Source organism: Zonotrichia leucophrys, chromosome 1 (genome assembly GCF_028769735.1).
Source record: "Zonotrichia leucophrys gambelii isolate GWCS_2022_RI chromosome 1, RI_Zleu_2.0, whole genome shotgun sequence".
NCBI lineage: Eukaryota > Metazoa > Chordata > Aves > Passeriformes > Passerellidae > Zonotrichia > Zonotrichia leucophrys.
In genome coordinates this window covers 18,414,892-18,431,060 of record NC_088169.1, presented here as the reverse complement: position 1 = coordinate 18,431,060, position 16,169 = coordinate 18,414,892, and the positions used below count along the sequence as shown (strand labels likewise).

Genomic DNA, 16,169 nt, shown 5'->3' with positions numbered 1-16,169 from the left:
TCCCTTGGGATGTGTATGTTTCCCAATTTGATCTACTGTCATGGAAAGAAGAATTTGTTTACAGAATCAAACATCCAACTATTTTATCAGTTATTTCTTGGCAGTACTAATTCCTCCATAACTAGGAGTGCTGCTGCCACTGATTTAATTTCTCAAATGACTTGTTCAGAAAAGTACTTGCAAAACCCGCTTTATGCAAGATCTCACTTCCAAGACTTTCTTGGAGGCCCAGAAAATGGGACTCCAACAGCTCATGACAGAAGCATGCTTAGCCAACTTAGCCATTTTTCTAGTCCATGCAATTTAGATTTCTCATTTGAACACCGGCATGTACAGACATTAATCATCACAAGAGATCAAATAAGTAGGTTAACACCTTTAGTTGCTTTTACCTCTGAAAGGTAAGTTTAGGAAAGCAAATACCTCTAAACAAAATGTCTGCCGCTGCCACTTGAAGATAAGATTCTAGAGAGCCTGAATCTTTGTTAATGTCTGCTCCATTTTTACCTTATCCCTGGCCAAAACCCACACATATCAGCAGAAACCTTTCAAGTGTTTCCAGGAGACCTTTAGATTTTGGCACATAAAAGTAAGGCACATATGCAGTACACTGCATCACTACCACTGAAAGTTGTACCATGCTATTATGCATTACTAGACAGTTGAAGAACTGCTCCCAGGAATCCTAGAGCTGTTAGGAAAGTGTTTCATGACCTCATCTGATGATTTACAAAATAAGCATTCGTGCCTCAGGAAAGTCTCTTTAGTAAGAACATGTTGTTACTATTCTACTCTAATAATTTCACTTCTACACTGCTGTGATTTCTCTGTTTGGCTCTTTAAAGTAACAACTCCATGGAATTAGAAACAGCCAACATTTGTGTTTAGCAGCTTTTGCTCATTTGTCCCACTCTGTTTATTCAACAAAGAGATGTGAACACAAATGGAAGTTTCTCTTTAAAGACAGACCAACAATAGTTAGTTATGAGAGCAGGCTGCTATGTGCTGACAAAAATCAACTGCTGGACTGTTTACTCTGCTTTGCCAAACCTCCTTCAAGTGCCCTGGGCTGAACAGGAGCTTTCTTGCTCTGAAGGTTTCTGCTCACATGGCTTAGCAAGGTCCTGACCTTAACTGCAAGCTACAGGATTGCACCTTGAGATTTTTTGCTTCATTTAAGTGTTTATAATCAGGAACTTCTGGAAATTTCAGTGACAACTGACTGCCAAGCCCTGACAATGGGTTCTTAAGCTTTGACTGTTGCCTGACTGTGGCTTAACAAAGAAAGAATTGTAAAAAACCCTCAACTTTCTCATCCAGTAAATACTGAGGTCCAAATACCCATGACAATTTCTTAAGACATTGTTGACATCTTAATGGAAGATTTCCTTTTTCTATAGCTAAAAAGGAGTAATTTAATACTTTGAGTGTCTCAAAAAGGAAGCTATATCACTAAAGCGGGTTAAGGTTACAGAGTACAGCTCTCTATTACTGTTTTTCTAGGCAATGTTTGCATTTAATGTGCACCAGTTTACTCCTGTTGCCAGAATGAGAAGATGCCTTGGACTGAAAAACATCACCACTTAAAGCTTCTAGAGGACATACATACAGAAGCTAAACTTTCTGATGAGACAAAAAGAATTATTCTGAAACATCAGTATACCTTTGAGTTAATAAATATCTTCCACTTTTCCTACCAGACTTTTATTGTCAGAGAGAGATCATGCTGGAGATGTCACCTATTAACTCTGTTTGCAGAGAAAATGAAAAGTAACTCTGACAACTTCAGAAAAATGTGACAAGCAATAAGAATGTTTTACTTACATAAAGCAGAGATAAAAGGAAGCAAATGACTGTGATTTGGGATTTTCTAACCTCTCTGCCCCTCAAGAAGCTAGTGGGAAAAATTTGATTAGAAATTACTATCTCAGTAAGTAGTGCAGGCCATTCTCTTCCTAGAAGCATAAGCAGGATATTTCTCAAGCCAGCAAAAGGAGGAATAATAACAGAGTTGCCCAATATTATTTGAAGTACTTGAGATAAGCCAAAACCACTGAGCAGCTAGCATCAGCAGACAATCATCTGACTCTGGGGTTGAGCAAGCCAATCTCCTGACTCTGAAGCTGGGTTAACATCCAAGGAAGGCCAGGATTTACCAGTGAGACAAGGCCTACCACTAAAGTGTGTGGGAATGGACCTCTCAAACCTGAAGCAGCTTTATCATGTAATGAATCTTCATGATTCTTGAAATTTGGTTAAGAGGTCTGATCTGGTTCCCCACCTCCAATAAATACTCCATAAATCTGAGGCTGGACTCCAGAACATAAGGCTCAAAGGTACAGAGTTTTGCTCCTCAAGTGGTCCCACTAAAAGTTATTTAAAAGGTTTGACATGTGAAGATAAAAGCTCTTCTTTGAATTTGACCATAAACTCAATACTCAAATTATGAATTACATTTGGTTGTATAACTTAAATCCTTTCTATACCTGCTTTAAGATTTCTAAAATGGGCTTACATTTGACATGCATAAACAGTCATCTTTCAAGTTCTGTTGAACTATTTTAAAGAGAACACACACATTCTTTTTTTTTTTCTAAAATAGTTGCTTTATAGTTCAAGAATTATGACTTTGGAGTAGGAATTATTAGAAAATATCTTAAAAATATACTTTCAAAATCTTTAACAAAACAATGACTCAATCTTATTATTACATTCTTCCAATAGTCATCAATTAAAATACCAGTATTTATCTGTAGAAACAACACAGAAATGCTATAGAATACAAAGCAGTATAAGTACCCATGAAAATATAAATATTATTTAATGGTATAACTTCAATAAATTTTTTGTCAAAATAAATTTAGTCAATAGTTTCTAGGACTTGGCCAGTCTCCACACAATCATATCTGAACTGAGCTGAGCTTCTGCTATTTTCAAAGCAGTTTTCTGGTACAGGGCACCATTCAGTGTTTGGTTCATACTTTGCACACTCTCTTCCCTCTCCTTCTGAAGCTTCTTTCTGAATTGCTGGACTCCTTCCTCAGTGTCCAGTAAAGAAGCCAGAGGAGCATTATTGTTTTTCTTGCCAGACTCATCCCCCCATGTCAAACTGTTTCCAGCTTTAGTTTCTTTTAAGAAAAGAGAATTCTTCAAGGTGAGCACTTCCTTTTCCAGAGCCAGTGCTAACTGTTCAGTAAGTACTGCTTTGCTTCCAGATCTCAGGAGTTTTACACTGCAGCTTGGAGGGAGAACTCTAGTGAGGCTGTGAAGGCACTGGAACAAGACAGTCAGATTTCTGTAAAACAAAATTATGATGGTGTCAAAAAAAAGTATACTCTGTAGTTTCCACCTATCACAGAAACATCCTAGGCAGGTAAAAGATCAATCCAAATACAGGAATAAAAGATACAGAAAATGCAATCACAGCCCATAAACATGGGGCTCAGTAATTAACAAAATGGGATCAAAAGTGAATGGTGAACAGTCAAAGTGAATAGCAAGTAAAATCACCTTTCAAAAGGAAGCAAAGTCTTAAGAGTTAAAATTTTACTGATTGCTTAAACATTTCACAGAGGAGATCAACTCCTAATTTGAGGAAAAGACTGAACCCCATTACAAAACACACTGTTACCAGTTACACCTTTTCTTTTTTATTTTAGAGCTTGAACTCTTCAAAACAGCAACATTTGTCAGAAGTACTGACAAATATCCCAGAAGTACTGACAAATATCCCAGAAGTACTGTTTATGTTATAAGCCTTAATCAGCTAAGTCATAAATTGTGGCAGCATTACTAACTTGCCTAACCTGGCTCAGGAAATATCTGTCCAAGAATCTGCACAAGAAAGAACACCAGTCAGACTCTTCAGATTATTTCCTATTCATAATCATGGTACATAGGAAATGACTATAGCAGAAACATGTACAAAATGAGAATACACTTATATTGCAATACTAAACTAAAAAATGACCTAGCAATAAATTTAAACTTAATTTAACTTGAGGTTTGTGGTTTGGTTGTTTTCTGTTTTAATATTAATATATAAATATTTAATATTGAAGGGTTTTTTTTAATTAACACATTTTGAGAAAAAAATTTAAAATTACACATTATAGTAAGAATAATGTAAGAAAAAAAAGAATATAAAATTATGATGCAGCAAAATGAGGAGAAGGAATAGTACCAAGCAGGTATTAATGGAGACTAGATTTATTTGTAATTCAGTGTTCCAGCATAACAAAATGAAACAAGTCAGTTCAGGTTCTGCCATAGTTCTGATCTGAAAACAGGTCTGTTATTGGTGACTGTTACCATATCATCATATTGGCAGCCTACTGGATATGATTTTGGCTGCTGTTTATGGTACCAGTAAGAAACAGCACAAAGATAAAAAAGGGTGTCTGGAAGATGAATATAAGCTATGCTCTTCAAGTGATTTTACCTGCAAAATATTGTTAGAACTCCTTCAAATGGATTATTCAGGGCCCAATTAAAAATTGTACCATGGACATTTCCTGCTTTATGACAGAATATGTTGTCCTGGCATTCCTTAAATGGTGTGCACTCCATTTCTCCCAGTAACCATGAACTGACTGGAGTCAGTGTGCAGTCACAAGACACAATCTGAAAGGAGAATCTGACAGACACTGCAAGGACAGCAAGTATATCTTCCATGGAACCTGCAAGAAAATACAGCAGAAAAAGGTATTTGAACTAAATATTTTGATCATGCTGCACGCATTAAATGAACTTTGATTTTTGGTTCATATTCCCAGGTTTTTTTGTGAAGGATTTGCACCTGACTTTAGGCATTCTTTGGGAATTTTCTCCTCACCTAAATTCTTATCCCTACTTCTGTCAAGCAAAACAGTTGATTAATGGAGCACCACCAGTATAATGAAAGCTCTTAAGATAAACATCACCTTGCCAAAAGAAGACTATTAATAGCCTGTGATAGTAAAGTGACACAGCATTAAAGGAAGAAAAATTAAAATTCATTGCAAACAATAAAAAAGATATTTCATTACCTGAGCAAAAGCCCAGTTCAAAATCAATTCAATCAGGAATATTGAAAGAAATGAAAATAAATTACCCTAATATATGCGTAGATGAGGAAGAGCTTCAATTACTTTGGTATTATTTAAGAGGTAGTAGCATGTCAGAAAAAAAACTTCTGTATCTAATTACAGTATCTTATTTATAGAAAAAACATAGGTTTCAGCATTCTGTACTCAAACTTATCTTCAAAATTATCCTTTCCAGATACCCTTCATCACCAATGCTAGCAAAACCTTACAGCAACTCACTAAACATTTTTTCCAATTTGAAAAATGTTCCATCTCCTATTTCACCCAGCTTTAATTCCCAAAAAGTCTGTGTGCAGCTTGTGTTCAGAGAGAAACTTAGCTGGGCACCACCTAGAATATACAGAAGAATTAAATATATATATTTGTAAATCCCAAGTATATAAATCCATTTACCTGTACAGTAACTATTATCCCTGAGCATTTTTATTGAATATCTGCCATTTGAAATATCTTCCAGACTTAACAAAATTTTCCCACAGAGTACAGTAATCTTTTTGCTCTGCTGTAAATCATCATTCTGATGGTTTTGCTTCCTGGCATGCAGAAGAACCACACAGCACACACGATGAAATGCCAGTAGTGGTGAAAGGCTGGTGACAGCAGTGACTGTCCTTGCTCCATCCAGCTGAATCCTTGAAGATCTCTTAGGAAATTCTTTTCTCAGATCATTCTTGCTATGCAAGTCCAATTTCATCTTTTTTGGAGGAGGTTCAATTTGACCTGGGGAGACTGCCAATGCTGAGAAGGCTTTGTTCAGCTTAATGATTTTACTTTGACACTTGATAATTGGAGAAATCGAAGAGAAGTCTTGATCCATCACTAGAGATAAACTGACATCACTCAGTGACCTGTGAAAATCCATACAATATGACTGCACTCCCAGTTCACATTTTTGCCTTCTGACAAATAACCACAACTCTGCAGACTTAATACAGACATAAATTCCAATACCATTCCAGATTAAGTCATAGACTTTGCAAAGAGGCTAAGTCCTTCACATGACTGTTTCATATCAACAAAGTATAAAGATTTTTCAAAATGTGGACTGAGTTTTTGAAGAGCTTCTAGAAGTCAGACACCTCATTTCAACCAAAAGAATTTGAATGTTTAATTCAGTCAGAAAAAGCTGAAAAGTCTACATAACCTATAAAGATACTCTATGACATTTATGGATTTTTTTTTAAAGATTTGACTTTCTTTTTAAGAAAAAACTGCAGAAAATATCAATTCCGCCCTTTTGAGGACTAGAAGCTCTTCTGACACTCTACATTTTTATAGATATTCAAAAAAAATTGAATGTAGAGTAAAATAAAAGGCTTAAGATACTATTACCTTGAACATGCAGCAATTTCCTGAAATGTATGAAGCACTTTATTTATTCAACACAGGGCTCTTTCAATGAAATCCTAATATTACTGTTCCAGATCCCCTCTCAATGAATATATTATTCTGTCAATCAATTCAATCTCAAGATGTCAGTGACATTTGAAAGTCTTATGAATGTCTAATTTTCTTTACAGAGAAGTATCACCACCTCATAAATCAATCTATGGTATCACTGCAATCTTGCATTAGTAGGAAGCACAAAAATAATCAATAAAGAATTACAGCGTTGGGGCTGAAGATAAAGCAAGTCCTTTTCCCCACAAACACAGGTTGTTGTACACAACCTGAATGGAGCTCAGAAGACCCAGGTTCTGCTGCTGGCCTGTCAGGTAATCTTGGACAAATGGCTTCTCCACAGATCTTTTTTCAACTGTAAAAATGGGGGAGAGGGCTAGACTGCTGCCGAAGATTTCTGAAGTTATAAAGGAATAAAGCATTTCACTTAAAAAAAAAAAAAAAGCAAAGGCATCGTCAAAGCTAAAAGAAAAAACACCAAAAAGGCAAAAAACAATCTTTGCCTCAGTGGCTCTTAAGAGAGGCTGTCAAGAGGATGAGGTTAACTTTCTTGTAAAGTTACAGCAACCTGGCAGCTGATGAAGAATCCAGCCACAGCTCCAGCAGAATGGCCAGAGGGCCCAACAGGTCAGCTCCCTCAAAGCCACCTGAATGATTTTCAGTGGCATCAGCAGCCTTTGAGCTCAGCCCAACACAGCCTCAGCTACACTGCCTGTGGCAACATGGGTCAAAAGAGAACTGACTCCACCAAAGTTTACATTACACAATTCACGTTGTAATTTTATATTTTATGTAATCCTCTTTTTTCACACTGTTTCAACTTAGTTCCCTCTCTGTAAGGAAAAATGACACAAGTAGTATTTACAACTAGAACTGAGTAATTAAAATAAATAGAATAAACAAATAATTTTAAAGATAATTAAAAAACCCAACCAAATTATTTTGAAGGTTTAAGTATTGTATGGCTGATTGTTCCACATAAATTACACAAAATACAAGCTGTGCAAGCATTTTGATTAGGTACTTGACTAGAAGAGTTCAATTCAAAAGCTAAGTACTAATTAGTTGGTAAGAGAATTTAATATATTTTCTTTTGTGCTTCTTGAAGCAAATCAATTAGGAATGGCAAGTAGCGAACAGTAAAGCATCAGGAACCAAGTTAAGCTAAGACAGACCTTTATTTACAGCACATACTGATGTCAGCATTGCTATGTCAACATGGACTACAAAGAGCCATAATTTTTGTCAAAGAAGACTCTTTTGTAAAAAATTTCCAGTAATGTTGCAATTATACTCACACAACTGATTTCTGGCTGTATAATGTATTTTTCTGCATAGTGCTAGAGCGCAAGCGACCAGTAGCAAAAATACTGACAAAGACACATTTGAAACACTTTATTTGCACATGTTCAAAATTAGAAAGTTCAAATTTACTGCAGAGCTTAACCAACATATTCATTTTCTATAAAACTACCAGTGAAATGATGGGATAAGTGTATATACTCACAAATAAAATGATTCAGTTAGTTTTACTCCAACTACCAGGCTGTCTCCCACAACACGCTGCCACAATTCCTCTGTGAAGTGTTCTGGGACTTCAGATGTCCATGGTGTCTCTTTACTAAGAGAATCAGGAGGATTTTCTTCATCATCCCAGAGAGAGACAAGGCCTTCCTTACAGAAAAATGTGGGGTTTCAGATAAATTAGGCAGAGATTTTGGGTATTTTTATACTGCATTACTTTGTGTTTTATCACAAGTGACTGCTGGAAGAGTTTTTAAGATACAAAAAATGAAAGAAATATATAAACTAGTTTATTTTCTACAATAAATAGAATGGAATTTTCTTAAAACACATTATATCATCATGTAAAGTACAACTTATTCTCTCCTTGTAAACATCATATGTCAAAATCTTAACCTGTCATACAATTAATTGTCCAAAGATATAAGGTGCTAGAATTTATATTATTGCATTTAATTGCGCAATACTCTGTGCAAACCCAGAAAACCTGAAAGATGTCACAACAGTAACTGAAAGAGATCAACTTCATTACTTCATTTCAATTGAGGTTTCTTTTGAGCAACATATTAACATAAGATTTTTCCAACCTCCATCACCTTCTCAGCCCACAGTTCACTCTGCCCCCATTATAAAATCAATTTTGCTCACATAGTTCTATGACAGCTCCCTTTTTTAACATGTGAGATTTCAGACAGATATTCAATATCTAGGCAACTGTGGCAATTAGAACTGTACACTCCCCTCCTGTTTGTCACTAACTCCGTAAGAGGTTACTCCTCCATACCACTCAGTTGTCAGGAGATATTGTGCACATCAATTTCAAGTAGAAACAACAAAATTTATTCCTAACTACATATATTGGCAAGTTAAGAAAATGAACCAGACTTAAATAGCAGATTAATGAGTTTTGATAGTGGCAACCCCTACAGGCAAAAGGGATAAGTGGTTGATAGCAGCACCCTTTACAAATGGCTTGGCAGAATTCAGAACTGATCTGGCCCATCTCCCACATTTTACCTCTTTTGAGTTTGGTAGAATATGGGGTCTTTCTTCAACAAGATCTATTAATGCTCTGCAAGACTCAAGAATAACCCTCTTCTGGAGTGCTAAATGCTGCTGCAGCTCTCGAACAGAAGTCCAACCAGCCTGTAAAAGATAATCATTAGACTACTGCATATAAGAAAAGATATTAAAGCTGTCAAAATATCTTTTGACCTTTCCATTCTTATGCAAGAATCACAAACAGCATTTCTAAAAAATGTTCAAGTCATGCTACTCTGTTGTTAAAATATGAATCTCAGAATCTTGTTCTTTCAATATTAAACCTAGAGTTAAAGATAAATATTAAGGTAAACTTAATCAAATTACATAGATATTCAGATATATTTCTATAGATATATTTCTGAGTGATATCTTTCATTATTAATCCTGCTTCACTTTTTCCTGGAGAGCAGTTTCATCTCCTTCTCAAGATTTATATTGATTATTGGTCAAGTAAATATTTTGAAGAATTGACAGATATACAAGCAGACACAGTTGGCTGTGTCTCTGTTAAATAAAACACAATGAAAAAATCCCCCCAAAAACCAACCAAGGCAAACCAACTGAAAAAACCCACAAATCAAGCAATAAAGAAAGAACATCATGACAGCTTCTCAGGTTTTAAGAAAGCTCCTCAAAAGCTATTATCTGCAAAGGAACCTCCTGAGAAGTCTAATGCTGTCAAGGAGAGAACTCAACTCTGGGAAGCAGACTTCCCTCTTCACTCATCCCCTCAGAAACGCCCCCCCAAACACATAACACATATAAATCCATTATAAGCGCAAATAAAAAAGCAGATCTTATAAGTAAAGTGATGTCCTCTGCTCAAGCTGCACTGGCAAAGGACATTTAGACCAACAGCACTCATGAAAACTTGTGCAAAAAAATTGTCACCTATCTAAGTGTGAATCTAAGCACCAGATTCCAAGCAATAATCCAGGGCCAGACTTGACTCAAGAGATGAAAATAAAGATGATACTTCCCTAATTTAGGTCATCAGAACACTAAACCATCATTCACTCTCATTGGAGCCAATTCCTGAATAAACAATTGAGAACCAGAAAGCAAATGGGGAAGCACAGATGTGGAAGCAGTCAAAATGGCCAAACCTTCACTGTTGTATCCTCGCTAACCAATCTGGCTTTTGCAAGCCCTTTTTCCTCCTAGAGCACAAGAAAAAGACCTGAATTCCACCACATAACAAACCCAGGACTGAGTTGTGTCCCCCTCTGTCACAAGTGACAGGCATATCCTTCCTGCTGCATGCCAAGATGCACTGCACTATAAGCACCAGCAGGAGTTACAAGTTTTGTGCTGTGAAACCAAGAAAATAAAAGTAGATCACCTTAGAAGAGAAAATAAACAAGAACATAAAAACAAGGCAGTCCAGAGCCAAAGACAATAGAGCTGTGAGTAAATCCAGAATTTATAGTCCTTACAAAACTGCCAAGTAATGGAGGGGAAGAACAGACCAGTGGACATAAAGACCCTTCTTTATTTCTGCCAAAACAATCAACTAAAACCACGAGAAACCCTGTAACCTCAGCTGTTGCAATGGAACTGCAGTACTCTGCCAAAGAATGTCTTCTTCAGAAGATAACAAAACACAAGTAAAAAAAAAATCAAAGGAGAAAAGGCTGGATTCAGGCTCAGAATAGTGGATACAAAATAAACGTAGAACAATTCAAAATTGCTCAAGCTGATCTACTTTTAAACTTCACTGCCTGCAAAATGCAGTTATATATATTACTAGGTATAACTTCAATACAACTTACTTATCCAGTGGACTATAATTTATTCCTGCCAAAGTTCTCACGTGGTTAAGAAAACAGCTGTGCAGATGTAAAACAAGGGTTAAGCAACAAGGATGCAAAAGGGCTGCATCTGCTATTTTATCTTGCTCTAAAACACAAGATTCCATGAAGACTGTGAAAACTCGATTTGATTGCAAATTTCTAGAACACCTGAATTTTGATGATAAATATCAAGAGGTATCACTTCAAGCCTAAATAACCTTTGAAAATTCCCAAGCTAAGCAGAACCCATGCAGTACTGCTTCAAAACAAGCATCCTTGAAATTCAATTATATGTCAGATTATAAAAAACAGCAAGAGTACTTCACTGTTCAGCAAACATAATACAGAACAATAGGGATTTCAACAAGTTAGCAACAGTGAGGTTAAAAAGAAATATCTGCACCTATTTCCAAATTCATAAGCTTGACAACTTCAAAAATTTACAGCAATAAAACACAGTAAATTTCCAACTGCTTACAATGCTTGTGCTAGCACATGGCTTTGAAAATTAGAGATCAAAAAGACCTAAAAGCACAGAAATGTTAGGTCTTGGAAATGATTTGTGTCTGTAAGAACTATACCAGCACACAATAGATAAAATATCCAACCAGTGGCTTGTTTCCAGCAGAACCAGTCGCAAGTGCAAACCAGATAATTCATTTCATCCTGACACAGATTCACAGAGCTGTACAGCTGGAGCCAGTTGGAGTATTGAAAGAACAAAGTTATGGAACATAGAACATACAGCTGTCAATGGCAGGGTGGACAAGGTCATGAGATTCATGGAAGGAGCAGCCAATAAGAAACAGAAACTACTTTCTGCTTTGCAGAAGAGGAAAGTAATGTAATGAATGAGTAGGGCAAGAATGCAGCACTGAAGTCAGTTTTAAAATATGACTGCCAAAAAAGAAAAAAAATGCAGAAACAGAAAATGATGCATTTGGAAGGACCCCTGCACTTCTGTTAAAGCCAATAGGCCTCTAATATGCAAGCTGTAAAAAAGTAGGATTGGAAGGGACCTCAAGTATGTTGGGTGGGAAACTCCCAAGTTTCCCCCAGTTTGTTTAATAAATTATTCTAGTTAAAAGAAGGATACATTTTAGCTTTATCTATAGTACACTTCAAAACTATCCTTATAAAACCACTAGTAACAGGACCAGGAACATGAGAGGTGGTGAAATAACCACTGTCACCAATTGTGCAAACGCTCTCACTGGGAACCTGCCACTATGGGACCTGAAAGTTCTGTATGTAATGGGGAGCAAAAGAAGCAAACCTTCCAATTTTTTAAAGCTGGTATTTCAACATGAGTAAAATGACTGCTAAGGAGCTCTGATAAGACAGCTTCAGCACTATCTCAAACTTTTAATTAAAATTAAGTTCGACCACTACAATTACCTAAATGCACTCATAACAACTGAGAGACCAGAAACACAGATTAGTACTGATTCAAGAATAAATACTTAACCATGTTGACCTTTTCCCTGAACCACTTCTTCAATAATAACAGTATCATTAGCCTCACCCTCTAGATAATGCAATGATACAGAACAGTAATTTACAGAAAACATGGAGGCAGAACTGTTGAGTACAAACCTGTAATCTTGTTTCAAGGGCTCGGACAGTAAGCAAACCATTCTCTTGCAATCCTTCTGCAGCAGGAACATCATGTTTATAACTGACACCACTCTGAAAGAGGGAAAAAACAAAATCAAAACCCTGAATGAATTAAAAAGCTGAAAGTAAGGTACAGGCTATTACACAGCATTATAAAAATCTGGGAGAAAATACAGCAAGCCAGGAGAATCACACTATATCTTTTAAAAGCAAAATTCTATTTTCTGAAAGCAATTAGAATTTGATAGTATGTAATGGAAAGACCCAATTATGAGAAGATAATTAACAAGCACTATGGCTTTAATTAAATTAAGGGTTCTTAGCCAAAAGGTAACCATTTTGGCAAAACTATTATGTATGTAAAGCATTTTCAGCTGCATTAATTTCCCAACAGAATGTTGATACAATCAGAGAAGCAAAATAACATCTTCAGATAATTCAAGATTACAGCAGGGAATATTGTATTCAAACTTCAGGGCATGTCACAGCACACATCCAATTTCACTTTGCATCAATACTTTAATGATTTGTTGAGATTTTTTTAATTTAGTAAGCACAGACTGAGTAGCTGAGAAAAGGCAAGCTCAACTTACTGCATAGTTGACCTCCCCAAGATCTGTTATTTTGAATGTACTTAACACGTCAGTATTGGAGTCATCCTTAAAAAGCAGTAACAGCTGCTCACTTCCAGAGCCAATAAAATCATCCACCAGAACACACTTCACTTTTTGCCATTTGGAAGCCACCTACAGTAGAAGAGGTTTTAAAACACATTTATTAGTATAAATCTTGTATTTGAGATCGCATTTTGGTGAAGCTTGCTTTCCATTGAGAGAGAGCCTATTCAGTGGTGTGAAATAAAATAATATTTAGAAGTTTCAAGCTCTCACTCTCATCCCATCATTTAGAGCCTATGTAACTCTGAGAAAAATTAGCCATTTCTCTTTAAAGATCACTTTCCAGATTACAGGCTGCAGAGAAGATGACAACTTTTCTGTGTATTCAAACAGCTGAACAGCTGAATGTTGTAACATTTACTTAGAAGTAGTAATACCTGAAGATCAGTTAAAGGCATTGTACCTTTGATATTGAGAAATATCTTTGTTTCACAACAGACTATGTTGGAAAGTGAAAGAGAAATTCTTATAATAGTGCCAGCAAATAAATGGTACAAATTTTTATTTCCTGACTTATAAAAGTCTTGCTGTCAGACTAGTAAAAAACAGTGGCAGAAATTTGTCCCCTTATTTTAAGAAACAATAGCAAGGCCTTTTCCTGTCATTTTCCTAAAACAACGTTTTCTAGAAACAACATTTTGTTATTAGGAATTAGGCCTCAAAAAGCTTTGCTGTTCCAATGAGCAGTTTGTACTTGTCAAAGATATGAGGTTACTTCTAAGACAAATGATCCAGGCACACTCACAACTGCCTATCAACTTCAAGTTTTCACATTACTGCAGTTTTCCATTAGCAACAGAAGCTCTGGTCAGATTCATAAATATATTACTAAATGAGAAAATGCAAGCTTCATTATCAGATATATAAGCAAGCAATGGAAGCAAAACAATGTCATACTTTAGACAGGTTATTTTTTTTTAACAATGTCATACTTTAGACAGGTTATTTTGCCAGCAGCACCAATAATAAACAAACAAGAAATCTAAAGAACTTGAACATGCAGGTTTTTAGTTGCAGGACTTTCAATAAGACAATATATACAAAAAAGACTGCAGTAAAATGGAGCTGTTTAAAGCCAACGGTACCTGTAAGCTGTCTCTCCTCTGTACAGCACAGCTATTTCCAGAGGCAAAAGACACAGCAAACAGCAAATCTCTGCTGCTGGTTAGAGCTGGTGTTACTGAACGTGGCTTTTCGTAAGGAAGGTCACAAACACCTTTAGGGGCACCATTTTGGAACCAAACGAGCTGGTTCTTGTGGGTTATGGCAACAAGTGATATTCGGAGCTGTTTCCTCAGTCTCTCACTCCTGCAGACGTGGACAGAAGACACCACTCTGCTGTAGGCATGAGGCATGAAGCACGTGCCACTCAGAAACTTCTGAGATTGAATGGCATACCCAAAGAACTCACTGCCCCAGATGGCTCTGTCTGAAACAGAAAACCCATCTGGGTCTTCAGTCTCTGGCAGGCAAGCAGTTCTTATCCCTAAGACAACAGTGCCTTCACCCACAATTTCACCTGTCCACACCACACAAGAAAGATGAACCGGGGCACTTTGAACCACACAGGTGTTGGAAGAGATGTAGAACAGCTTGTTGTCATGTCTCCACAGCAGTGATGGGCCAGCAAACAACCTGATGTCTTCTTTCAGCTCATAGTCCAATTTAAAATAAAAGGATGGCTCAAATTGGTTAGAACTGTGAAGCAACAATAAAAAGTATTTGATACTGTTCCGTTTTTTCTTCTTCATCAAAACGCAGGGAAGAATAATCCCTGTTCTGGAATCTGTTGTGCAGCTACAAGAAAGCATTTCAATTTTTGAGTGACTGGCTTCCACGCTGAATGCTCCAGAAGACGTCTGAACAAACAGCTTAGTGTCTCTGTTGAACACCATCCTTCTGACACTTAAATTCATTGTTTTATCATCTGCTTCCTCTGCATGCTTTGGTTTTGACAACTGAAATACAAGGACTTCACCATTGTAGGACAAGAATTGATCTTGCTCACCCAGAAGCATGTTGATTTATCTTGATGTATATCCCTCTACAAGAAAATTATGTGTCCCTATTTCCATCAGGCTTATTTCTGTGTGAAAATTTTAACTTTCTGGACATTTTCCACCTACAAAAAACAAATAAGAAAAAAACCCATTAAATTGTTTTGGAATGAGCTGAACTGAGCCTTAAGAATAACTATGTGTTGCAAAGCAAAAACACAGAAAAATTTGAGAATGAAGCCAGTATGTGCTTTAATCTCACAGATTAATAATGAAGTTAAATAATTTTGTACTGAGAGATTTAACTAACAGAAATATTTCAGAAATGTTTCTTTACCCGAGTATGAAATCTGCGGTAATCAACAGCTGCACTGTGTAATATAAATTGACAGAAACCAAGCCACACCCTGACAATTCATGTGATTGTATTGAAGAAGCCACAAATATACTGAGCAGACGAGAAAGCAACTGTGCTTTGAGTTCTGAAATTAAAGAACCTTCTCTCAGGCATAGTGCTTGTTAATAGCTATAATTTATTTTTTGGTAAAATTATAAGGCCTCGAAGGAGAAAGTTCTCTGAAGAATCATCCAGACATTTTGCGGCCAAACAGCCTCCCTCCCTCCCTCCTCGCCCCGAGAAGGCCCCGGGCACCCCGAGGGAACCGCAGCCGTCTCACCGAGCTCCACTCAAGCTGCAGGACCCGCAGCGACCGCTCAGGCCGCGATACCGCTCATTCCCGCACAGAGAACGGGTACAGACAGGGGCAGCGACCGCGGCTCCGCGCCGGCGGGGCCGTGCCGCAGTTCCCGGCCGGCGGGGCCGCTCTGACCGGGGCCCCTTGAGGCCGTGCCGTTCCCAGCAGAGCCGTGCCGCTCCCACCGGGGCCGCGGTTCCCGGCCGGCGGGGCCACTCCGAAGCTCCCGCCGCGGGGAGCATGACGGGAGCGCGGCCGGGGGCGGAGCCATGGCTGGGGGCGGGGCCTGCAGGGCACGGCTCTCCCTGAGGCCCCGCCCCCCGGGCGCCGCTCC

The 16,169-nt window shown here is 37.5% G+C and overlaps 1 protein-coding gene across 2 annotated transcripts; it reads right to left on the bottom strand.

Annotated features, from left to right (window-relative positions):
• Positions 1-2,625: 2,625 nt before the first annotated feature.
• On the bottom strand, positions 2,626-16,049 carry FANCB (FA complementation group B). 2 transcript variants are annotated; one of them, XM_064708776.1, is made up of 10 exons: positions 15,818-16,049; positions 14,542-15,265; positions 14,229-14,451; positions 13,060-13,212; positions 12,446-12,538; positions 9,030-9,158; positions 7,996-8,162; positions 5,481-5,935; positions 4,442-4,679; positions 2,626-3,295 (listed from the first exon to the last, which is right to left on the bottom strand). In XM_064708776.1, exons 2-10 carry the CDS (start codon positions 15,159-15,161, stop codon positions 2,875-2,877), a joined length of 2,499 nt encoding a protein of 832 aa, XP_064564846.1. In that variant the 5' UTR covers positions 15,162-15,265; positions 15,818-16,049; the 3' UTR covers positions 2,626-2,874. The 2 variants fall into 2 exon arrangements, with proteins under 2 accessions (XP_064564846.1, XP_064564755.1); XM_064708685.1 differs by having other exon boundaries at positions 2,629-3,295; positions 14,229-15,265.
• Positions 16,050-16,169: the final 120 nt, after the last annotated feature.